The sequence below is a fragment of the Leptonotus elevatus genome, chromosome 20, assembly GCF_054856555.1.
Source record: "Leptonotus elevatus isolate MCC_2025b chromosome 20, RoL_Lele_1.0, whole genome shotgun sequence".
In the NCBI taxonomy this organism is placed as follows: domain Eukaryota; kingdom Metazoa; phylum Chordata; class Actinopteri; order Syngnathiformes; family Syngnathidae; genus Leptonotus; species Leptonotus elevatus.
The window spans coordinates 7,247,919-7,271,390 of NC_141258.1; the positions used below are offsets into that span (position 1 = coordinate 7,247,919).

General features: G+C 40.6%; 3 protein-coding genes across 10 annotated transcripts in view; 1 reads left to right on the forward strand and 2 right to left on the reverse strand.

The window, feature by feature from the left end:
• Positions 1–20,065, reverse strand: part of timp2a (TIMP metallopeptidase inhibitor 2a) — a 76,265-nt gene extending 56,200 nt beyond the window's left edge. Inside the window, exon 1 of the mRNA XM_086065208.1 lies at positions 20,058–20,065. The gene's annotated coding sequence lies outside the window, so the exon portion shown is untranslated. The remainder of the gene's footprint in view (positions 1–20,057) is intronic.
• Positions 1,019–3,513, reverse strand: srsf2a (serine and arginine rich splicing factor 2a). Of its 4 annotated transcripts, none has more exons than XR_015091849.1 (3): positions 2,953–3,513; positions 1,491–2,639; positions 1,019–1,084 (listed from the first exon to the last, which is right to left on the reverse strand). XR_015091849.1 is itself a non-coding variant. In XM_086065211.1 (3 exons), exons 1-2 carry the CDS (start codon positions 3,285–3,287, stop codon positions 2,363–2,365), a joined length of 612 nt encoding a protein of 203 aa, XP_085921337.1. In that variant the 5' UTR covers positions 3,288–3,513; the 3' UTR covers positions 1,300–1,587; positions 2,339–2,362. The 4 variants fall into 4 exon arrangements, 3 of the variants coding, with proteins under 3 accessions (XP_085921337.1, XP_085921336.1, XP_085921335.1); XM_086065211.1 differs by lacking the exon at positions 1,019–1,084 and having other exon boundaries at positions 1,300–1,587; positions 2,339–2,639; XM_086065210.1 differs by lacking the exon at positions 1,019–1,084 and having other exon boundaries at positions 1,300–2,056; positions 2,339–2,639.
• Positions 4,844–22,719, forward strand: rnf157 (ring finger protein 157). Of its 5 annotated transcripts, XM_086065203.1 has the most exons (20): positions 4,845–5,765; positions 8,286–8,404; positions 11,111–11,199; positions 12,054–12,203; positions 12,279–12,396; positions 12,615–12,681; positions 12,746–12,789; positions 13,279–13,326; positions 13,431–13,502; positions 13,571–13,730; positions 13,808–13,920; positions 14,821–15,050; positions 15,137–15,239; positions 16,087–16,195; positions 16,646–16,863; positions 17,454–17,504; positions 17,576–17,624; positions 19,443–19,553; positions 20,020–20,054; positions 21,046–22,719. In XM_086065203.1, the coding sequence occupies exons 1-19, from the start codon at positions 5,678–5,680 to the stop codon at positions 20,052–20,054; spliced, it is 1,974 nt and encodes a 657-aa protein (XP_085921329.1). In that variant the 5' UTR covers positions 4,845–5,677; the 3' UTR covers positions 21,046–22,719. The 5 variants fall into 5 exon arrangements, with proteins under 5 accessions (XP_085921331.1, XP_085921329.1, XP_085921332.1 ...); XM_086065206.1 differs by lacking the exon at positions 19,443–19,553; XM_086065204.1 differs by lacking the exon at positions 20,020–20,054 and having other exon boundaries at positions 16,745–16,863.
• The last annotated feature ends 753 nt before the right edge of the window (positions 22,720–23,472 follow it).

Here is a 23,472-nt window from a genome sequence, read left to right on the forward strand (position 1 = left end):
GTTTTTAGTTATGTCTAATTTGGATCGAGTCTAAAATTAAAAGCCGCTATATACAGCCCATGCCATCATGTTGATTTTGACTCATTTCCCATATAAGAACATGGAAATTGTTTTGGGGGCTATCTCATCTTATTAGTTAGTGGACGCCAGGATAATAGGGCTGTAACGTGTCGTAAACTTATACGCAATTTTTTTTTTAAACACGATCATGCAAATAAACTTGCTATTGTGATTGGTTATGTAAGATCCAATCATGTATTAGAGGTGTTGACATCATCCAAATATGCGTTTTATTGGTTTAGACATGTGAATGTCATGTCCATCGATGGGTCTGAAGGGGTTAAGTGGACTATTTTGTTTACATAAGACAGTAGTTAGCTGCCTGTTAAGCATTAAGTGGCTCAATATGGAAATGTCAACTTATTCAGTAAATCTTTAGCAATTCATTGCAACCTATATTGTTCCACTTTAAAATGTAGCTACATCACCTTTTATTGAATACGCACACCCCTAATGTGGCTGATGGGTAATTGTTAAAAAAAACAAAAAATAAAATTGACCAAGTATCCAAAGTTCAAACCCACTGTAAATATTGCAACATTAAAATTAAAATTGCACATGCAAAACAAACCACACAAGCATTTAATTTTCAACAATACATTTATTGGCATTCACCTGAAAAAATGCAAGAGAACAGAGGTCAACATGGGAATACGTAGCACAAAAAGGTGTGATGAGGCAGCCGGGGCTACCCTTATATATTTTTTTATCGACAACTCTTCAACTGTGGACCCACTTCCAAAAAGCAAGAGATGAACCAGACACGGGAGGAGGAAAAGGAGGGATAAAGAGCTGTGCAGCACACAGTATGGAAGTCAAAGAAGTAGGGAGGGAGGTTCGAGGGGGGTGGGTGGATGATCTGCAACACCTGTGAGCTTACAAACCGGCAAACCGCAGCGGAGGGTCGAGCGCCCCGGAACAGTGACCGGGCACTCAGCACCGCAACACGCCACACCATGTCACCACTGCACTGCACCGCATCTTAACAGCTAACCAGCATTACTCAACTGCTACACAACTGCGCCTAGTGCACAAAAGATACACAAGAAAGAGGGTTAGAGTCATAGGAAGCAATTTTAACTAGACAGAAAGAGCCGACAGATAAAAAGGAAAAACAAAAATGTCATCAAGACAAATAAAAGCCAGGCTGATTAACATACAGCACGTTTGTCTGAGTGGGAGCAACAAACCAGTATTTGTAATTGACAACCTCCTGCCAAGAAAGAGTATAACAAGGTATTGCATTCAAGAAATTAACTCAAAAGGTTTATTGAAGTACAAATTCAAAAATAAAGCAATTTAAAAGGGGGGAACAAAAACACCTTTCATTCAAGATGCCCAACTTTGTGAACGAGCAAACATGACGTTTTTTTAGGTAGCGCGAGTGAAATTAACAATTTATAAAACGTTTAGACCAAGTTCCAAATGACCTTTCAGTCTGCTTTCAATGGCAATAGTGGAGTCCCCTTGAACATGGTGAGACTCGTCCTGATGTCCTCGGCAAAACAAAGCAATCATCCGAGTGATCTGCAAGAAAAGAGAACAGAGTCAGCAAGAGGACACCTAAAAAGACACCATCTCAACTCCTAACCCGAGTATTGACATTACGTGAATACACCTCATGTATATTTACGCACCTTCTATGGTACCACATTCCCAAGTCTAGCTCTACACGGGACTCTTGCGCCCGGGCGTTATTTTCAAACAAACCTTTGGCTTGAGAGGCGGGAGTGCAAAGCGCAGGCGGCGGGTTCCGCCCGAGATCCCCGCGAACGTACCTCACCACACCGCCTCAAACACCAACTGACAGCCCCGCACCGCATACATGTCGACCCGCTCCTGAGCAACCAAGCGTTGCCTGGGTGACCTGCTCCCGAGCAACTGCCGCCGCCCCAACCCGGAAACGGGCAGGCGACATGGGCGGGTCACACACTATAACTGCTCTCTCACTGCCACACCCCCATCTCCTCCTCTCTTTGCATACAGGACTCAGCAGCTTGGAGGAAAGAATTTCACATTAAGTGAACGTTTTGAGTGAAACACACCCATTTATACCACATTAACCCAATTCAAACCCTTTTTTTTTGCGTATTTGAAATTGTCTATCATGACAACACGAATGCTTTTGAGCCAAATTAATCTTAGCTGTTGCTTAAAATAGACATGATTCTGCCAACTTGGTTGCGTGTGTAAAATTCAAAACAGCAACCTCAAGAAAGCAGAATACTAAACATCGAATCACATGTATTTGTGAAAATCCAGCCATCCCGCTAAATACCGTCATTTTGCGTCCAACTTTGAGCTAAGGCTCCGTTCCGTTGTTCTCCGGAGACTTGGGCCGACTCTTGGACTTTGACCTGGATCTGGACCCGCGGTTGGAGGCTGGAGTCCGGCTCCTTGACTTGGACCGAGAAGGGGACTTGGACTTGCTCCGTCTTGGGGTCCTGGACTTAGATTTGGATCGGGACTTGGATCGGGAGTCGGAACGGGACCTGGAGCGAGAGTGGCGACGGTGGCTCCTGGATCGGGAACGACTCCTGCTCCTGGAACGTCTGCGGCGGCGGGGACTCATTGAACGTCTGTACAGAGAAACATTGAAATTTCATAAGTAAGTATATAATATTCCACTTTAATTGTAGCCTGTATACTTGGATCGAAATAAACGCAAATTGAAACTTTTCACTTCCACACAAAATAGAGGAATCAGATATTGTCCAATAGTAATGCACGTGCTGATGAAAACAAAATGGCTACTTTTCACGTATGCGAAGCGATTAAAAAAAAATCTAAATGGAATCGGAAACAGCGGCCTAGTATACCATGAAAGCACGTGCTAACTTTGTTCCACAGCTAAACAGCTTTTGCCATTATTTCAACCCCTAACCAACGTACCCTTCATTCCGTCGCTGAGGAGCTCCTCTCCGGCTGTACAGTGAGTCTGGCGGCCGGCCATAGCGGGCCATCTGCACGCGGAGCTCCCGTCCGTCGAGCAGAGCTCCGTCCATGTCGTCCATCGCGTCTTCGGCGTCGCGTTTGTCCAGGAAGCGCACGAAGGCGAAACCACGGCTCTCCTTGGTGTACCTGTCCCGCGGGATGTACACGTCTCCCACGCGGCCGTACTTCTCGAAGACTCGGCGCAGCGTCTCCGGGGAAGTCCGGTACGTCAGGTTGTCCACTTTGAGGGAGGTCATCCCCTCCACGTCTGGCGGCGGCCTACCGTAGCTCATTTTCTCCGCGGAACCGAGCAAGAGTGCACTAAAAAAAAATACTTCTACTTCTTCCTGGCTGTAAAATAACAACAAGCTGCCGCTGATTCTGAATGAAATTCGTTTAAGACTCACAACCGAGCCTAGTTTTGAAACACTCACGCGTGTGCGCCACCCGAGCTGCGTGTTTCCAGTACACGAAATGGCGGCCACAAAGCTTCCTTCTATCCCTCTTTCTTCTCAGCCCGTGGTGGCCTTCTTTGATTGGTTGGTTGATGCCCTCGCGCGCTTACCCTGAAATACGCTTCACTGCCCCCTGTTGACGGGGAGGTTACATGACTATAACATGGCACTTTACTTCAAACTTAGTACTTTTGTTGCTACATTTAGCAAAGTTTCAGACTACCCCAGCAACCCCCACCCCCCACAAACTTTTGGAATTTGAGTGGAAACGTTTTAACAATTTTGGAAAAGTGTCTCCTTGCACTAAATTATCTCAGTTGTGTATTTAATTTGTACTTTCCCTCTCTAAAATATTGACTTTTCCCCCCAATTGAGCTGTACAGGTTAGGTCTCATTAATGGTGAAAAGTATGGGCATTTGTACGAGGGCGTATTAGGGCCACGTATACACACACACGCATATATATATATATATATATATATATATATATATATATATATATATATATATATATATATATATATATATATATATATATATATATATATATATATATATATATATATATATTTATTTATTTTATCTGAGAAAAAACTCACAAATTTGTGAAAAATACAAATAGCCTACTTGGATGCTGATGCCAAATCACAATTCCAATGTGTGCAAAATGCCTACGGTGGAAGCTATTATCATTTTTGGTTGGGTTTTCAAATAAGGAGATAGTAATCTCTTTAGCAGAGATCAACGATATCATATTAAGCATTTGCACTTTGAAGAGGCTAGAAACAACGGACCTTTTTCGGAGGAAATATCACAGTAGTTTGGACGAGGTGCTGGCTTTTGGCCACCAGAGTTATAACAAACCGGACAGATGCAATGTAGCTGATTGTGACAGATTTTTGCATTTTTACGCCTACTGCACGAAGACAGCTGGGATAGGTTCCAGCAGACCGGCACGCCCGTGACCCTCGTAAGGCTAAGCGGTTCAAATAAGGGAGGGATGGAAATGTCTTTAATATTTTTATGAATACAAAGTGGATTTAAGTTGCGCGCTGCCTCCACCATCCCGAACGTGTCAATATATTGCAAATTTGCGAATTTTAATGGGACAAATATCCCAAGTTTATTTCTTGTAAAGTGAGTTTTTTTCTCGCAAATTTGCCACTTTATAATGTCGCAAACATGGGGGATTTTTATTTGTATATATTGAATATTACCCCCCCCCTCTCTCTAAATATGTAACCCTGAACTGGGGTATGTAGACATTTTTTATATGTAAATTCACCACGTACACACAAATAACCCCTATGTGCCCATCGACGTGTAAACTTAATTACGCAATGACGTCATCGCGCAATGTAAATGTCAGTTAGCAACTTTTAGCAACAAATTGCCCTTGCCTGTAACAACATTTAGTTGGCAACTTTAGCCTACCGCTCCTCCTTTGTTCACTTTAGTCTACCTCAAAATGTTTTACTTTACTTTACCTCACCAAATGGTCTCTTAGTGAGCTACCACGCTATGTTGTGGTAGCTAGGTTTCTCAGTCATTATTTTTTTATGGACCTCTCACTACGCCCCACCAGGCCTCGCGTTAAAATGTCATGTTTTGCATAGCTAGCTCATTAAATGAAGCTCCATTAGCTTTCCCTCAGTCGTGTATTTGCTACTACGTGCGTGTTACTGTCTCTGCATTGCAGTCTTCGCCGGGGGGTTAGGCTACATATGAGGCGGCTATGTTCGTTGCTAGGTGGAGAGAGAGAGAGAAAGAGAGAAAGGACTGCGCCAAAACCAGGGTCCGGATTTGTGACGTCACAGGGATCCACAGACCTCTGACAGAAACGAGGTGGACTTAAAGACCAGCGTCCCGCCGCCACCTTGTTGTACATCGACACATTTATGTTTTTGGTGCTTTAAAAGTCCAAATTAAGCTCGTTTGTTTTCTAAGGGAATCCCACAACTGCTGCTTTACCCTCCTGCCTCTTTCAACCAACCAACCGAGCTCCACCGCTGACCGGCGAGGACAAACAACCAGCGGACCGGCCACTAATCCCTGGAACGGTCACTCACATCCACGGTGGAGAAAGGGGAGCTCGATCCCCTTTTACGAGAAATGGACAGGGACAAGGACCGAGTGGATTAAATGAGTCGAAGTAATCATCATCGAGGGGGTTTGACAAAGCGAAGCTGAATGTCCATTTTGTCTTTATTCTTGTCATTTGACCGGAGATGGGGGCTTTCGTGAGCAGACAAAACATAGGCGTGGAAGAAGTGGATATTCCGTCCAATTCGGTATACCGTTACCCACCGAAATCTGGTAAGTCGCCAACAACAGGTAAACCTAATGTGTGTGTGTGCGTGTATTCGAGTGTGTGTTCTGTTTGTAATGGATTCACGCTGCATAGCGTATTGCAGGTGATTTTGTTTTGCGCTAAAATGATGAAAAAGTAGTACACCCATAATAAGCACAGAGGCTGCTGACAAGCTGGAAAAGAGCTGCAGAAAGGCCTTCAGGGCAACATTACATAGCTTGTCATATTTCTGTGCCGTAAAATTACATTACAGTCACTTTAAATAACACAAAAATAATACTGGTTTTTCAAACAAAAGTATGTTTTGATGAATTTAACAACACATCATTGAACATTGCTTAACGCACAGCATCATCCCGGGACCGTTCCTAATATCTTGAACCTCTGGGGTTTCTGAAAACGTAACCAAAAACATGCCATCTTCATAAGGTCGAGAGATCCATTTCGTGTTGAAATATTACAAACAGTTGTCTCTTTGTAAGTTAGTGGCGGTTCGAGCTTGAATGGGCACCCTTTGGGAGATTAACCCCCCCCCCCCCCCCGTTCACCCCCCCCACCTCACCTTCATCACGCACATACACAAAACTGATGGAAAACACTAGCATAGGTTTTATAAATAAATACTGCAACAGAAAAAAATAGTTAGCCTTTAGGGGAAAACTGAAAACACAAATTGAATTAAATGAAGAAAAAAAAAAGAGACGAACTAACTTATTATATGTTGGGAATGTTTCATAAGTACTGACTTAATGTAAATCGGACTATACAAATTTACCTCTAATCCACATACAATAACTTTCCAACATACCTAGTTGCATTTTGAAAATAGTATGAGCATTACATGTTTATTGATAACAAAAAACATTTCTCTCCATAATAGTAACGTGTGTTTTACCTACTTAAACCTTAGCGACATAGTATAAATCCAAATCCCAGCTCTCCGGACCCCACACTGAAATGTGTACGTGTGTGTTTGGATGCGTCCTGTTTGATTGCAGCATGGCCTGCAGGGGAGTTGAGCTGCAATCTGATTTGAAAGATCACAGATAGATGTTGAAAGAAACATGGCTTTCGTCTCGCCATAAACTGAATTTGCGAATGCGATTACACTTCGATGTCACACTAATGAATCACAACAATCACCCATTCTGAGAGGCCAGTGGCTTTGTTGTTATTACAGTAGACACATTTATTTATTTATTTTTTTTACAATTTACAAATGTTGCCAGGTCTCAAAACACCCTGTTGAGAGAGAGCTCACCTACACAGATGTCTTGCCTTGCTCATTCAAGTGAGCACCTGGAGCCCATTCCCCATATACTACTTGGCCGACGAATACTGATTTTTGTTTCCATGACGACCGCAGGGTGAGGTTGGGGATTGAACCTGCAAGGAAACGTTTTTTTATTTTTGTATTTAGAAACAAAACCAAAAAAATACGCCCCTTTGACAACGTTAGCAAGCAATCAAGTATTTGCAGCTTATCAGAAGCTAACCCTGTTAGCTAACGCTAATCTGTGTAACTAACAAAACTCATTGCAGCTCTGCTTACCCTTAGACTTTGACAAGGCGAGATCAGCACACCTGTGGGCTTTGTGGGGTTTTCTTCATGATAGTGCTTCAGACAGACTTGAAAGTGGTTCTGGATCTTCACCCTGCCTAGCTGATCATGTCATGGGTGAAGAAAATCAACATGGGGCGGTTTTGATGTAAAATTTCAGAATTAGGTTGATAAAAAATTTACTTGGTTGTTTTGAGTAAACAACTATTTCTATACAAGTAATTAAAAAATTACATTACAATTTCTATTATATTATCTTGTTAAAATCTAATTTGTATGGCACTTTTTATATGTCATTGCTTGCCACCATCCTGTCAGTGTTAGGGGAAGAAGGAGGAAGGTTGCAGATGAAACTGATCTGTCAGACCCAGTTCCCGTAAGCGGGATCTGGTGACAAAGGCGCCGACCTGCTTCAGGAGATGTCATTCAGTCTTCTTTTTAGTCTGCGGATGTGCGAAACAAGTCTTGAAGGTGTCAAGACTCGACTCGCACCTCCCACATCCTGTCAAGTATGTATCCGGATGCGTATTATTACAGTCTTGTCATTCCTCCCCTGTGATGAAACAAACGACTTGGTTTGAAGCCAGCTGCACAAGTGACGCGGCAGAACTGGACGGAACTGGACAATCCAGAATGGATGACAACTGACCATCTCGCAACTGAAAAATGCGACTGCTGGTCCCAGGGGGAGTTATTTGAGAGGCTGCTGACAATGATAGTCCTATTAATAGACCGCATAGACACCAACTTTAGTTTAAAATGACTTTCCTTAATTAGAACTCTATGTCGCATTGTGGCCAAAAGGAATCCTTGTAGGTTATTGCGCCTTTTGTGAGTTGCCAAGTTAGCTACTTTCCTGGAAGGGGTGAAGTTTTGGGCTAAAAAGTATGTCATTTTTTTGCCGTTAACAATTTGCAATCCAAATTTGTAAATTCATTTTGCATTCTATCTTCTGGGTCCATAGGAAGTTACTTTGCCAGCCACTTCATCATGGGCGGAGAGAAGTTTGACTCAACCCACCCGGAAGGTTACCTGTTTGGAGAAAACACGGACCTTAACTTCCTCGGGACCAGACCAGTAGCGGTAAGTATTCTTACTGACGTCGCCAATTGCATATGACCAATTTCAATTCACTTTATTGGTTGAATAAGTACAAATATAAATTTGTGTTTCACTGCCAGGTTTAGCTAGTTTACTTTTATTTATTTTTAGCTAGGTTTAACTAGCTAACTTAGCTCTATGGTTTAGCTTGCTATATCAGGTATTATATTGCGCCCATATATGCTCAAAACAACAAGAAATATAAAGACAAATCAACCAGTATTATCGTGAAGTCCAGTATTTTTGTTTTTTTAAAGATTTTCTTTTGTTTTTCTCAATCCATCTTTTAATTTTTTTATGACCTTTATGGTTTTACATTCTGAAATAATTTCTTCATTTTAATATGAGAGTTATTTATTGTAAGAAGTACAATAATTTGAAATAAAAAAAATCTTACTTGTGAAATTGTTATAATTTTTTTTATTTAAAGTCATAAAATTAAATAGTTAATTAATTAAATTACACTAATAACTTCAATTGTAATATACAGTAATTTCTTCATTTTAATCTGATAGTTATTTATTGTATAAAGAACAATAATTTGAAATTGTTATATTTTTTTTTTGTAAAATAATCCAATTAAATATAAAAATATGTTTAATTAAAGCAAACATTAATACATCAAAGTTGATTTAATTACACTAATAACTTCAATTGTAAGATACAGTAAATCCCTTATCTTTTTTTTTTAATTTTAATTTTATTTTTACCTGATCTCCTGCATCTTTTTTTGTGAAAACATTGCCAAAAACGCTTCTTTTTTTTTTGTCATGACAATTATAATGTACGGAGGCACATTGCATTCACTTGAGAAAAAAATATCATTTTTTTTTCCTCAGTCATTTTTTGAGGGCTTTGTTTTTTTATTTTCAGTTTTATTGAATATAAATTTTTTCAGTTTTTATGAATAATAATTTTTTTCTTTTTCTGAATGTTTTTTCCGGGGGGGGGGGGGGGGGGGTTAAAAAAATTATCTTTTTTTTTTTTTTATATATAGAAAATAAACTAACAGAAGAAAAAAAATCCTCTCAAGTGACTGCAATAATGACCGTCAATTATTTGATAATTATGGCGATTTGCAGTCCGGGCTGTTCCCCGTCCACACTATTTAAAAAGTTCAATACAATTTTATTGTACTTTCTTTTATGATTCCAGCACCTTTGTCAAACTCCTCTTTTACTCGACAGCCAACTCCATCATCTGGCATTCATTTCGTGTTGACGTGCTGTACACAACCCCGTTCGTCTGCAGCTGACGGCATCCCGCTGCAGCGTTTAGCAGCCTTCCACTCTCTGCCCGATTGCAATTTACATGGACGCGTCATCCTGTCAGAGTAATTAAAAATGAAACTCTGCCAAGCGATAAGGCTTTCTCCTGCGGCGTTTCAATCATGTCACCGGAATGTTTAGCTCACAAGCAGCAAAATTTGAAGCTTGCTTGTGGTCTTGCTGCCGTTAATGTCTAGACTCGGGCTAAAATTAGCAGTAGCGTTTTTCCTCCCAGATTATGTGGGAGTTTAAATCCTCCCGCGGGCACACACACACACAAAAAAAAAATTCTCCCCCTCTTCATCTCTCTTTGAATGAGACGCTCAAAGCAGCGTTATATAACGCTCAGTGGCTTGTGAGCAGATGGCGCAGTAAAAACATAAACCCAGCTTGAGTTATTGCGCTCTGGCTCTCTCGCAAATATGATCACGGACGAGCTATATTTAGAGATCTTCCCTGCCCACATGCAATAATCTCCCATAAGGAATTGAATGTTTTCAAATGGTGTTTAACATACACAAGCGCGAATGGCCGCTGTGACATTTCTAATAAGACCTCCAGTGTTGCCCAATGAAAGGCTCGTTTCAGCATCAGCGCGCGTGTGTTTTACCAGCACGACTCCCACCGAGGGCCAGATGTGTATCGCTACTGTCGTTCACAGGCGCGTAAACACTGGAGTGAGGTTTGTGTAGTCTGCGGAGATTGGTCTTTTTTTTGCACAGTCAGCAGCTTGTGGCTTTGAATCCGATCGAAGCGAAACGCAAACAGGGTCAAGTTTATCGACGTGACCAAGGGATGTTTGACCCTAAAGGTCAAAGATGAATCCACAGCTGATAACTATCTTCTTGGAAAGTACAGCAGATTTCTCTTATTCATGTTGACTCGCTGAAATTGTTCAATGTTAAGGATAAACCATGAGCAGCCGTGGTGGGTACGAGAGGACTGTTAGGGCCGCTCCCCATCGTCTCATTGCGTTTATTTAACTCATTCACTGCCATTGACGGCTGTAGACGTCAAAAATTCAAGAGTATGAAAACCAGAAAAAAAAAAGTTTGTTGTACATTTAGAACAGATATAAAATTTGTGATTAATCGGGACTTAATTAGTGAAGTAATGTGATTAATTACAATTTAAAAAATTAATCGCCCGATGCTCCTAATAAATAACAAAAAGAAAAAAAATTAGGGGGGGGTCAGACGATAAAATTTTTAAATTGTAATTAATCGCATGACTTCAATAGTTAACTCGCGATTAATCATAAATTTTATATATGTTCTAAATGTACAATAAAAAAATTCTAGGTTTTAAAAAATAAAACTAACTAGAAATAGTTCAAATGAATTTTTGACGTCTATAGCCGTCAATGGCAGTGAATGAGTTAACTTTCTCAAATGATTGTTGTTGTTTTTCTTGCTTTCAGTTCCCATACGCGGCCCCTCCACCTCAGGAACCGGTGAAGACGCTACGGAGCCTTATAAACATCCGCAAGGACACACTGCGACTTGTACGGTACGCTGTAATACAATTCCCACTCGCACAAGTGCTGACTAAGAATGAGCAGCAACCGCTAAATCTAGGCTCAGTGACAAAAATGTGTTTGTCAGTCCGTGTGAGTCAGCAGCATACTTCCTGGTTTAGGGAGAAGACCAGTTGACAGTGGCATTTCAGATTATTGGGTACAAAGAATGGTTAAAACAGACAAATTCCTCGCTCTCTGTATTTGCGCCAACATGTTTCTTTGGGGAAAATAATTAATCAAAAAATAATCAAATAAACTAGAGCTGTGAGCAGCTGTAAAGGGCCTTCGCAACCATAGCCACGTTGGGGTACTGACACAGCACAAGGACCCTCTAAAATATAAATGTAAAAAAGTCAAGTCAAAATAGCGGACTTCCTGTTAGGTTTAGGCCATGGCTCCATAAGATTTTTTTGTAGGTCTCATATGCCTGCCTTCCAATTTTCTTACTGAAACATACTAGCGAGAATTTGTGTTAATTTGGTTAACAAAAAACGAAACAAAAATATTTTCGTCAACGCACATTTTTCACCGGACGAACACTAGACTAGATTAGACTAAAATCCTCATTCATGCAATTAATTGCAATAAAAAAATATATATCGTCTGACGGCCCAAATTTTTAAATAATATTTTCTTTTTTTGTTCGATTACTTAATTATTTAAACTCCAAATCACAAATATTATATCTGTTCTATATGTACAAAAAATGTTTTGCTAGGTTTTATACTCTTGTTAACAAAAGTGGAAAAAAATGTGAAACTCATAGAAACAGTTCAAACCAATTTTTGACGTCTATCGCCGTCAATGGCAGTGAATGAGTTAAATCCCGAGCTCTCCCTCGCAGGTGCAGCGAGGACCTCAAGTTGCCCGGCGATGACGAGGAGGGCAAGCAACGAGCCTGCTACAACGTGGAGTTCACCTTCGACGCCGACACGCAGGTGGCAATCACCATCTACTACCAGGCCATAGAGGAGTTTCACAACGGCGTGCCGGTGTAAGTCCAGCGACAACGAGCTCGAATGTCTGCATTTGTGTGAGCGCACCCGTTGACCTGAACGGTTCTATTTAGCTACCTGCCCCAGGACGGCTCTCTGCAGTCGGAGACGGTGCACTTCAAGAGGGGGGTGAGCCAGCAGTTCTGTCTGCCCTCGCACACCGTCAATCTCAGCGAGTGGGCGGACGAAGAGGTGAGTCCTCATGCGGGTTGCTTTACGGAAGGGACGACTTGATTCGAGCCTCACTTGCGACACCGATTTTGGGACTACGACTTATGAAAGACTCGACTTGACTTTTCCAGGCCCATACTGTGCTCCCCTTTAACTCATTCACCGCCATTGACGGCCGCAGACGTCAAAGATACGTTTTTAATAAGTATTGATTTTGACAGCTCGTTTGTTCTTTGCAGCTGCTGTTTGACATGGACAGGGAGATTTTCCCCATGGTGGTGCAGGCCGTGGTTGACGAGGGCGACGGTGAGTCCGCTCCCACGTCGTCGTCAAATGACTGTGAATAAATGTCTTTGTTTTCTGCACGCAGAACATCTGGGCCACTCTCACATACTTCTGGCCACGTTTGAAAAGGTAAACTTAAGTGCGAGGTCTTTCACTCATTCACTCCCAGCCATTTTCACTAAAGCAACCCCCTTCGCTCCCGGCTGTTTTACTGGATTTTTTTCTGATTTTGCAAGGCCCCACAGAATATTGTGTTCTATTGCTATAAAAATACTGATTGTCTTCTTTCATCAGAAAAAAAGTGTATTTCTATCTGTTTCCGAAAAAAAAAAAACTTTTTGCAACATGGCCCTGGTTGATCTCTTATAGTCTGCTGCCACCTGCTGACCCGATTTTGTAATAACTACCATTACTTTAACCAGTCTCTTAAGTTCAGAGGCTGCATCAAAGCCTTCTGTATGCAATAGAATAATCATAAAAAAATTAATAAATACGTCTTTGGGAGCACAATAATGTTTAAAATAGAACGCATTTATACGTTTTTGGGAGCAAATGAGTTAAAAATGCACAATATGTCATTCAAAGTAGAATTCCTCATGCCGTTGTTTTCTGTTGCAGCACATGGACGGCAGCTATTGTGTGAAGCCTTTGAAGCAGAAACAAGTGGTGAGCACGCGTCACTTTTTTGTCAAGTATTTGCTCATTCGTTTTTGAAGCAAAGCATTTATGTCCCCCGGAGACGTGACACCTTCTTTCCTTTCATTTCCCAGGTGGATGGAGTGAGTTATCTACTGCAGGAGATCTACGGGATAGAGAACAAGTACAACAGTCAAGAATCAAAGGTAAACATGACAAGAGGCTTTCCCCGTCTCAATGATTCGATTGCACATCTTACACGATGAATCCACAGGTTGCCGACGACGAAATCAGCGACAACAGCGCCGAGTGCGTGGTGTGTCTGTCGGACGTGCGCGACACGCTCATCCTGCCGTGCAGACACCTGTGCCTGTGCAACGCCTGCGCCGACACCTTGCGCTATCAGGCCAACTGCTGCCCCATCTGCAGACTGCGTGAGTCCACGCGCACCCAATTGCGCGGCGGTGCTCTTTTGACAAACATTCCCAAAAGTGTTTTTTGTTGGTTTTAGCCTTCAGAGCTCTGCTGCAGATCCGAGCAATGAGGAAGAAGCTCAGCCCTTTGACGCCGACCAGCTTTAACCCCGTCATCACTTCTCAGACGACAGACTCAGAGGAACATTCGGTACTGCGGTGGAGCTAATATGAGCTAATGCTAACTAGGGCGCGATCGATTAATCGGCCAAATTGGGAAAAAAAAAATATATATTTTTTTAAACCCAAAATATTCTTAAAAAAAAATGATATGATGAACATTTAATGTTTTCCATGTAAAATGGGGGGATATTGGGATATAAATCCCTTAGAGGAATGGAAAAGATTGGAATATATATATTTTTTAAATATAAAAATTAGCGCTGTCAAACAAATACATTCATTAATTAATTTTGATTAATCACGATTAATCGCTTGACTTCACTAGTTAACTCACGATTAATCACAAATTTTATATCTGTTCTAAATGTACAGTAATTTTTTTAAATATAGGTTTCCATACTCTTGTTAACAAAAGTGGAAACAATGTTAAACTAACAGAAATAGGTCAAATTAATTTTGACGTCTATAGCCGTTAATGGCAGTGAATGAATTAAAAAAAGATGAAAAGATTATTAAAAATTTAGGGCATCAGCTGATTCCAATTTTTTATTGTAATTAATCGCATGACTTCACTAGTTAACTCACAAGTAATCACACATTTTATATCTGTTCTAAATGTGCAATAAAAATAAATTCTAGGTTTTCATACCTACTTTTGTTAAAAAAAACTAATAGAAATAGTTTATTTATTTATTTATTATTCATTTATAGCCGTCAACGGCGGTGAATGAGTTAAAAAGGCGAATGAGTTTTTCTCAACATGTTTTGCATGTCAAATTTAAAGAGCACCCGTTATGTGTGAATTCTTTCGACATTTAATGTTATGAGGACGTCTTCAAAAAAAATGGTTATCCACTGCACACGCTCCTCCTCTTGTACATGTAAACTATTAATCGGCCAATTTGTCGGCGATCGTTCTTCTTTCCAGGCGTCCGAGCACATCCCCCCAGGTTACGAGGCCGTGTCCCTGCTGGAGGCTCTCAACGGCCCCCTGGCCACATCCTCCCTGGCGCCCCCCCTCCACTCCGGCCCCAGTCACGTGTCGGGGGCGCTGCCCCCGTACGGCAGCGAAGCCCACCCTCCGACGGCCCGTTCCCTCTCCCCGCTGGACCACTCCAACTCAAGTCAGGGGCTGAAACTCAAGAAGAGCGCTTCCAAGTGAGTCAACGTGCTCATCCTGGGATTATGATTAAAAAAAAAAAAAGTTTAAAAGCTTCTTTAAACCACACGTTTGCATGTTTTAGGTCGCTTTCCCAGAATTCTTCAGTGCTCCCCGAAGAGGAAGATGAGAAGTCTTGCAGTGAATTAGAGGCCTGTCGCCACAAACTTGCAGTGGATCCGCAGGAGGTGTGTCTTTTTTGTAGGGCGGTCACCGGGGCTTTGATTTTTAAGACAAACAATGGCTCTAAACTCGATCATTAAAACAGTTGTCGGTTAATCTGATAATTGCAAATTTTCATTAGGGATGGACGAGTACCAATACCAGGTGTTGAGGTGTCGATTCATTCGATTATTTGTCGATTAATGGATTAATTTTGCCAATTTTAATATTTTTATTAGAAATGGACGAGTACCGATACCATGTGTCTGCATCGGTGTCGAATAATTTGATAATCGATTAGATGTCGATTAATTTTGCCAGCTCTAATATTTTTTATTAGGTATGGGCGAGTACCGATACCAGGTGTCTGTATCGCTGTCGATTAATTTGATAATTGATTATTTGTCGATTAATGGTTTAATTTTGCCAGTTTTAATATTTTTATTAGAGATGGACTAGTACCGATACAATGTGTCGGTATTGGTGTCAAATAATTTGACAATCGATTAGATGTTGATGAATTTTACCAGCTCTAATACTTGTATTAGGAATGGGTGAGTACCGATACCAGGTGTCTATATCGCTGTCGATTAATTTGATAATTGATTAATTGTCGATTAATGGATTAATTTTGCCATTTCGATTAATTCGATTTTTATTAGGTTTGGGTAAGAACAGATACCAGGTGTCTATTTGTGTTGATTAATTTGATAATTGATTAGTTGTCGATTAATCGATTAATTTAGCCATTTCTCATATTTCTATTAGAGCGGGCGCGCGTACCAATACCAGGTGTCAATCGCTTTCATACCGATATTTTGTCGGGTCGTGAGCTCCTGCTTCAATGCTAATCTCCTCTCTTTGTTTTGACAGTGCGGAGTCACGCCTGACAGCGAAAACCTGACTCTGTCCTCTTCCGGGGCCATCGACCAGTCGCCGTGCACCGGAACTCCGCTCTCCTCCACTATCACTTCCCCTGAAGGTAACACAAAACGCAATCCTTTCAAAGACATCTTGAAAAAGAACGTAGCATGCAGTGGTTCCCACAAAGGAAGCTGCTGTCAACAAATACTTAGCGCATGCTAAAAGCAGACAGAAGCTGTCGGGAAGAAGATTCCAGGATCGAACACGTTCTGGTTTCCATTTACAGTATAAGAAGTATTGACCAATCACATTTGAGTAACAATAAAATGTCGACAAAATGTGGAAAGCAGTCCAGTTTAAGGAGCGTTTTAACATGAATAAATTATTAGCCGGTGCCGTCGCAACATTTAGCGGATCTGCCGGTAGGATTTTTGGCATTCAACCGGCAGCGTAGGAAGACCGCTATTGTGTGAGAGAGAGAGAGAGAAAAAAAAAAGCTGGGTGGTCTCCAATGGATTCTTTGAAAAAGGCCGTCAAACGGTGATGTGTGTCTCCGTGTGTCCGCCAGACCCAGTGAGCAGCAGCCTGGCCCAGTCAGTGATGTCCATGGCCTCGTCCCACTCGCGCCACTCCCACATCAGCACTGACACCATGTCCTCCATGTCAGGGTCCTACCTGGCTGGGGCGGATGGCGAGCCCGGGGCGGGCCAGGAGGGGGTTGACGCCCAGGGCCAGGAGAACCGGGACGCCCCCATGGAGAGCCGAGGACCCTCACAACTGGAAGGGGTAAATATCGGTGCTGGTGTGTAACGATTGTTTTGATACAGATTAATCTGTCGATTATTTTATTTGTGAGTAGAATGAAAAAAATATATATAATTTCCATCCTTTTATTAAAAACAGGACATTATTTGAGGTTCAACAAAAACGAATTGATCATCATAATTATTTTTGATAATCAATGACTCTTTTTTTTTTAAATTAAAATTGTCCAAATACTACAGTCAAAATTCTCCGATTTCTGTCATCCTCCATGAAAGCGGACTGACTATCTTTGTTTTGAACCCAAATCATTTGCTTTTACTTTTGGAAAACAATGATTGTGCTCCGGAACATGTCAGAAAATTCATGAAACGATAATCGGTCTGCTTTTATGGAGGGTGGTGCAAAAACGAGGATAGTTTATGATGCTGAAATTCCGACGCTTTGGACTGTTTTGTGTTAAACCAGGCGGTTGAACGATTCACTGATTATCAAAAAAAGTTGTTGATTTAATTTGATAATCGATTTGCTTTCGATTTATCAATTAATTGTTGCACCTATTCACCAGACTTTTCACTGACTTTTGCTTCTTCTTTTTTTTCTTTTCTTCCAAGGAGTCAACAGAATTGAACTATTCCGTGGCTGTCGATGAGCAGGACTCCGAGGTGACTGGTAAATGATAACTTGTTAACAAGTTGACTTGACTTGACTTACTATTTTTATTTTATTTTTTTAGGGAAACGACGTCACAGAAGAGGATCGCCCCTCGCCATCGAACGGCAAAGGTAAATCAGGTCCCGTAAATCAAATAATTTTAAAGCATCCACGTAACATTAAATTGATATCATTTTAAGCCATTAATCGATCTAGAAAAGGTACATTTGAATGGATTAGTCTCGGGCATGAGTCACTTCAAGCTTGCATTTGCACGCCTTCATGCCATACATGTTAATTACACTTCCACCTTATTTTCTCCCTAATGCACTTTTGTGTGCGGCGAGCAAACAAACACGAGGCTCCAGGCAAACAACAACAAGGTCACTTTTCAACAGGCAGCCCGTGCGGTGACGTCATCATGTTTGTGCGATTGCGTGTGTTTGTGTGTGCGTGCGTGACACTTGGCGAGTTCACTGAATGATCTTTTTAGTTCTTTAGGGAGCAAGTGCTGCCTGACAGGCTGTGAATGCTCATGTGTACTGCGGTATGTGTGTGTGTGCGTGATTGACAGCACCAGCACTGCCAGATGGCTTGTGTGTGTGTTTGTGTTTGTGTGTTTGTGTGTGATCTGCCAATCATTGATGTAGCCACCCTTTGCCTTTTTGTCCTCATTAGTGCCAACATATGCACTCACCCGTTGCACATTGTGCACGTCAAAATGTTTTTGTCTTGGTGGATTCTTCAATAAATTGCAGCATAGTCTAATTTACTACGCAAGGCTTCCCAGAAGAAGAAAAAAACGATGACCAATGAATCGATAAAATTAACTCATTCGCTGCCATTAACGGCTATAGACGTCCAAAGTTCATTTTAACTTTTTCTATTAGTTTAACATTTTTTTCCAATTTTGTTAACAAGACTATGAAAACCTAGATTTTTTTTAATTGTACATTTGGAACAGATATAGAATTTGTGATTAATCGTTAACTAGTGAAGTCATGCGATTAATTACAATTAAAAATGTTATGTTAAAAATGTCGCCCCTAATCTTTTTTTTTAATGAATTTATGGCAGCGAATGAGTTAATCATCCGATTAATCGATCAAATTAATCATCTGATTAATTTTACCGATGAATCCGCATATTAATTTTATCGATTAATCTTCTGATAAATGTAAAGAATATATCATGCATTTTTTTGCCCCCAGTGCATTTCAGTGGGTGTCAATTATTCACGGATTTTGGCTATTTGCGGTCTGATGAGTGTCAGCTGTAAATATAGTACACGTATATTTAAGGATACAAGATTATTGTATAGATTTATGTGTAGTAAATAATTAAACCATTGTTACTTGTGTACAACTGCTGTAAATGGTTAGAGTATGTAAAGGTAAAAAAACAAAATCGGAAAACATCGTCCATTTGACCAAACATTTACGGCTGGTCGATTAATCGGTCAGGCCCTACTAATTATGACTTTCTTATTAGCCATTTAATTGTTTTTAAATCAGTGTAGCGTTGATACTCTTACTTAAAATTGAAAAATAAAATGATTGAAAATAATAGATTAAATTATAATGATTAATTAAAATACATATATCACAAAGGGATTTTTAGGGTTAGTTGGGCACTCAAGGCCAATTTATACTTGACGTGTTCACGCAATATATTTTGCCATCCATCTTTTAATGGGCTGCAAAAAAAGAATAAAAAAAAAAAAGTTAAAACTTATGTTATGTAAACAAAATAAAAACAAATCAAATCCATGTTCAATGCTGTTCCACTCCAGTCCTGTAGGTGGTGCTAGCGCACATTGCATTTTGTTTGTCAGCAAACAAAAACAGCGCATTCCGCAATTCTTCATCCTCGCATGGCTGACCCGTCACCCGCACCCCCCCCCCCGCTGTGCTCGGCTGCTCTTGTTTGACCTGTGCCCTCGCTTGCAGGTGGGCGGAGCAGGTGTCCCGAGTTGGCCAATAACAATCAGGGCGTAGCCCTGTGTGACACGCCCTCTTTGGGCTTGGACAATGAGCAGGCTCCCGACGGCCGATTTGCCGGTGAGTGGACGCCGACCACAAGTGACGTTAGCTCGCCGGGCTAGCACCAGGAAAGAAGGAATGGCGGCGGAAGCTAACGTTGGGCTAATGAGCAGCACCTCTTTTTCATTTCGTCCCTCCGCTGCTTCATCGCTTGTTGGTAGCGAGTAACCATCCTTTTCGAACCCCGATGTGTGATCATCACGTGTGCTTCATACACGCATGCTCTCAGTGTGAGCTCACCCTTGCGCAATAACCCAACGTGTTCATTTGCTTTGTATGAACATTTTGTGTGACCTTGCCTCGATGTCCTCCATCGTTTCCCGTCCCCCGTCCGTGTGTTACGTTTTTAGCTCAAATGGCGTCTTTCTCTCTCTCTCTGTGTGTCGTAAAATGTCTTCTGTTATCTCTCCCTCCTTCCTGTGAAATCCTCCCATCCCGTGTTCTCCTCCTCCCTTCCCTCTCTCGCCTTCTTTTGGATGGAAAGATGAGGAGTCGTGTCCGGTACATATTGACGACTAGGTATGCAGTGTTGGCTGAAACGCGAAATCTGACTCGAAGGTTATTTAAGGCAACATTATGGATACCAATACTTATAATAATCATTTTGTTTTTTATTTTGGACTACAGATTCCGATATTTGGCAGAATAAAATTCTGATTACCGGCCAATTAAAGTTAATATCTTTGTTGGGTCCTTATTGCTTACAACAATAAAGATATGAATTAGGCAGAACGTGACTGTTTTGCAATACTTGGTTTGTTAGTCTTAAACTTTACAAGAGCGGAAAAAAAAAAGTTTGATGGTGGGAATATTTGAATGTTGTAATCTTTGTCTATTGTTGTAATGTTAAAAATGTAATGAAAAAAAAAGTGAATTAAAAAGTTTTAAAATTTAAAATATATTTTTTTATGCTAAAGCATACAGAAGGCTTTGATGCAGCCTCAGAACTGAAGAGAATACTTGAAGCAATGGTAGTAATTACAAAAACGGCCAGCAGGTGGCAACAGAGTATAAGAGATCAACCAGGGCCATGTTGCAAACAGCTCTTTTTGCCAAGTGTTTTCAAAACAGATTTGCGAATAATGATGAAACTTAGCTATATTCTAATGCTAATTGCTGGAAATGGAAACGTATAGAAACATACTTTTTTTTTCTGATGAAAGAAGAGACTCTAATCTGTCTTTTGGCAGGTTCCATGTTTTTATAGCAATAGAACACAATATTCTGTGGGCCTGGCAAAATCAGTCAAAACCCAGTAAGACAGCCCGGAGCGAAGGGGGTTGCTTCAGTGAAAATGGCTGGGAGTGAATGAGTTAATGTAACTTTTTTGTTGATCTCTTAACTTTTCTAACAAAGGAATCAATTACAGGATGAACATTTGAGTGTTTTACAATATTTGCTTTGTCGATGAATCGCTTAAGCCCGAGTAATCACCTCCACTTATAATTGGGCGTCTCTTTTGTGTCTTCTTATCTTCAACATCTCTTTCCGTTGGTCATCTCTCGTTCAGGTCTGATGTACCTCGGCGGCTACAGGCCCGTTTTGGACTCCACCGGCAACCGGGAGGAGCAGGGAGGAGTGGAGAACCGGGAGGGCCAGAGTCCCCAACACCCCCGCCGCGGACCCCTCATTGTGTAGCGCGCTCACACCCACACCCAAACACTGCTACTACTACTACTACTAGCACTTCCTACTCAGTGCTTCATCGCTGGATAACGGCTGAGCAGGGAACCTCACCACCACCACCATCATCATCATCATCATCATCATCATCATCATCATCATCACCTCCAGTTTCTTCTCCAGTGAGGTGTTATCTGAGCACTTTTATATCTTATTTTGTTTCCCGCTCTGTTTTTATTTATTACTTACCCAGTGACAGTTTCATGTTGTGACTTTATGGTTAGAAGTTGCTGCTGCTCCTCCTCCTCCTCCACCACCAGCCAATCAGTCAGTCAGGGGCTACTGTGATCTACAATCACCATCCCAGGTGGGCTACCTTAACGCGCTAAATGCTACAAACAAATCCTGCTCCTGCTCCTCCCTGGACCACCTGCGCTGAATGCGAAACGAAAGCAGACTCGGGCTTGAACATTAAACGAATGTAGGATGGTAACCTGCCAGTAGGGGGTGCTAGTGTAAACTCATTCACTGCCATTGACGGAAATACACGTCAATGGCAGTGAATGAGTTAATAGTAGTGGACGTGATTAACCAACAATCAGTGATTAGGATGCCCATCCCTGGCTACCTGACCTTGAACTGGAATCAAACCCCCGACCACCCAGCCTTGTTAGCATGTCAGTATTGTTGCAGTGCAACTCTTGAAGCCACCACCCAGCAATAAAAATGGCTTCATTTTCTCCTCAGTTTGCAATTAAGGAAGAGGATTGGGGCCAGTGAAGAGGGGAAAAAAAGCGTTTGGCAGGATTCTCACTTATATCTCAGAATTCTGACTTTAAAGTGAGAATTCTGACTTTAATCTCAGAATTCTGACTTTAAAATGGGAATTTTGAGAATAAAGTCAGAATAGTCACTTAAAATTCTGATTTTAATCTCAGAATTCTCACTTTAAAATCAGAATTATGAGATTAAAGTCAGAATTCTCAGAATAAAGTGAGAATCCTGCCAATCTTTTTTTTTTCTCTCTTCACTGGCCCTAATCCTCTTCCGTATGCGCTGAACGGTTACATTTAGAAACTTTTTTTTGTTATTGTTAAGGGACTTTTAGTAAGAGACATTCATATCCTGATGGTTCTTTATTTTTTTCGTGTTAATTTCTCAATGTTGATTTGTGTTTTGATCCGTTGCGAAGCACTGTGTCGTTGATTAGAATGTGGATTAAACTATGTGAAACATTTGTAAAGGTTTACACAAACTCACACTCACCTACTTAATGTACTGTAGCTGGTCATAAAGGGACATTAATGCACTATTAGGCCGTTTCCTAGGCGACGTAATGTGCGGTGCATGAGGCTGAAGGTGAAGCATGATACGTCCGGGTGGCAGGTCTCTCGCGTCTTTTTGGTTAAGCGTCCATTTCTCGGCCTGTCACACGATCACAGTCACATGATCACAGTCTGAATGTGTCGTAGGCGGTGGATCAGAATCTGTATGAACAACCCACTTTTGTAGGATTGTAGGCGTGAACGTGAGATGGACAATAAAGTTTTTTGCAACTTAACAGTCGAGTTTGAAAATGTTACTTTTTGGCGACTTGATATTTTGGTGTTGTTTCTATCAAAGTCCCGTTCACATCGGTGTGTGCTTGATTTATCCTCTTTGATCAATAAATTTTTTTGAGACACCACTGAAAAAAAATCACAATAGAAAAAAAAACGGTAATAAAATTATATATATATATATATATATATATATATATAATTTTATTTTCTTACCATTTTATTTTATTACCGTTTTAGACAGTAAAATGGTAATAAAATAAAATTACATATATATATATATATATATATATATATAATTTTATTACCGTTTTTTTTTCTATTATGATTTTTTTCTCAAGATTTTGGGGCTTTTTTTAATATACAATAATTAAAAAAAAATAATAATATATATATATATATATATATATATATAATTCCTCTTTGATAAATACTTTTTTTAGACACCACTGAAAAGAAAATAAGAAAATACAATCATATATAGCTTTATTTTTCAAAATCATAAATAGAATCATAATCGAAAAAACTGTCTAGAACGGTAATAATATATGTATATATATATATATATATATTTAATAAATTTAAAAAGTGATATAAAATAAAGTATTGAGGTGTACATGCTTTAAAATAATTAAACAGTAACAAAAAATAGGCTACATTATGACATTACAAGACCAGATGAACAGGAGCTATTAAACTGTTTAAGCACAAAAAAAACGTGAATCATTTTAACATTTCAGCCACTAAACAAAGTA

Coding starts and splice junctions, on each gene's coding strand:
- srsf2a (XM_086065211.1), bottom strand. CDS start 3,287: ATGAGCTACGGTAGGCCGCCGCCAGACGTGGAGGGGATGACCTCCCTC. Junction 2,640..2,952: donor CCTCAGCGACGGAATGAAGG/GTACGTTGGTTA, acceptor TTCTCTGTACAG/ACGTTCAATGAGTCCCCGCC.
- rnf157 (XM_086065202.1), top strand. CDS start 5,678: ATGGGGGCTTTCGTGAGCAGACAAAACATAGGCGTGGAAGAAGTGGAT. Junction 5,766..8,285: donor CCGTTACCCACCGAAATCTG/GTAAGTCGCCAA, acceptor CTGGGTCCATAG/GAAGTTACTTTGCCAGCCAC. Junction 16,196..16,645: donor CACTATCACTTCCCCTGAAG/GTAACACAAAAC, acceptor TGTGTCCGCCAG/ACCCAGTGAGCAGCAGCCTG.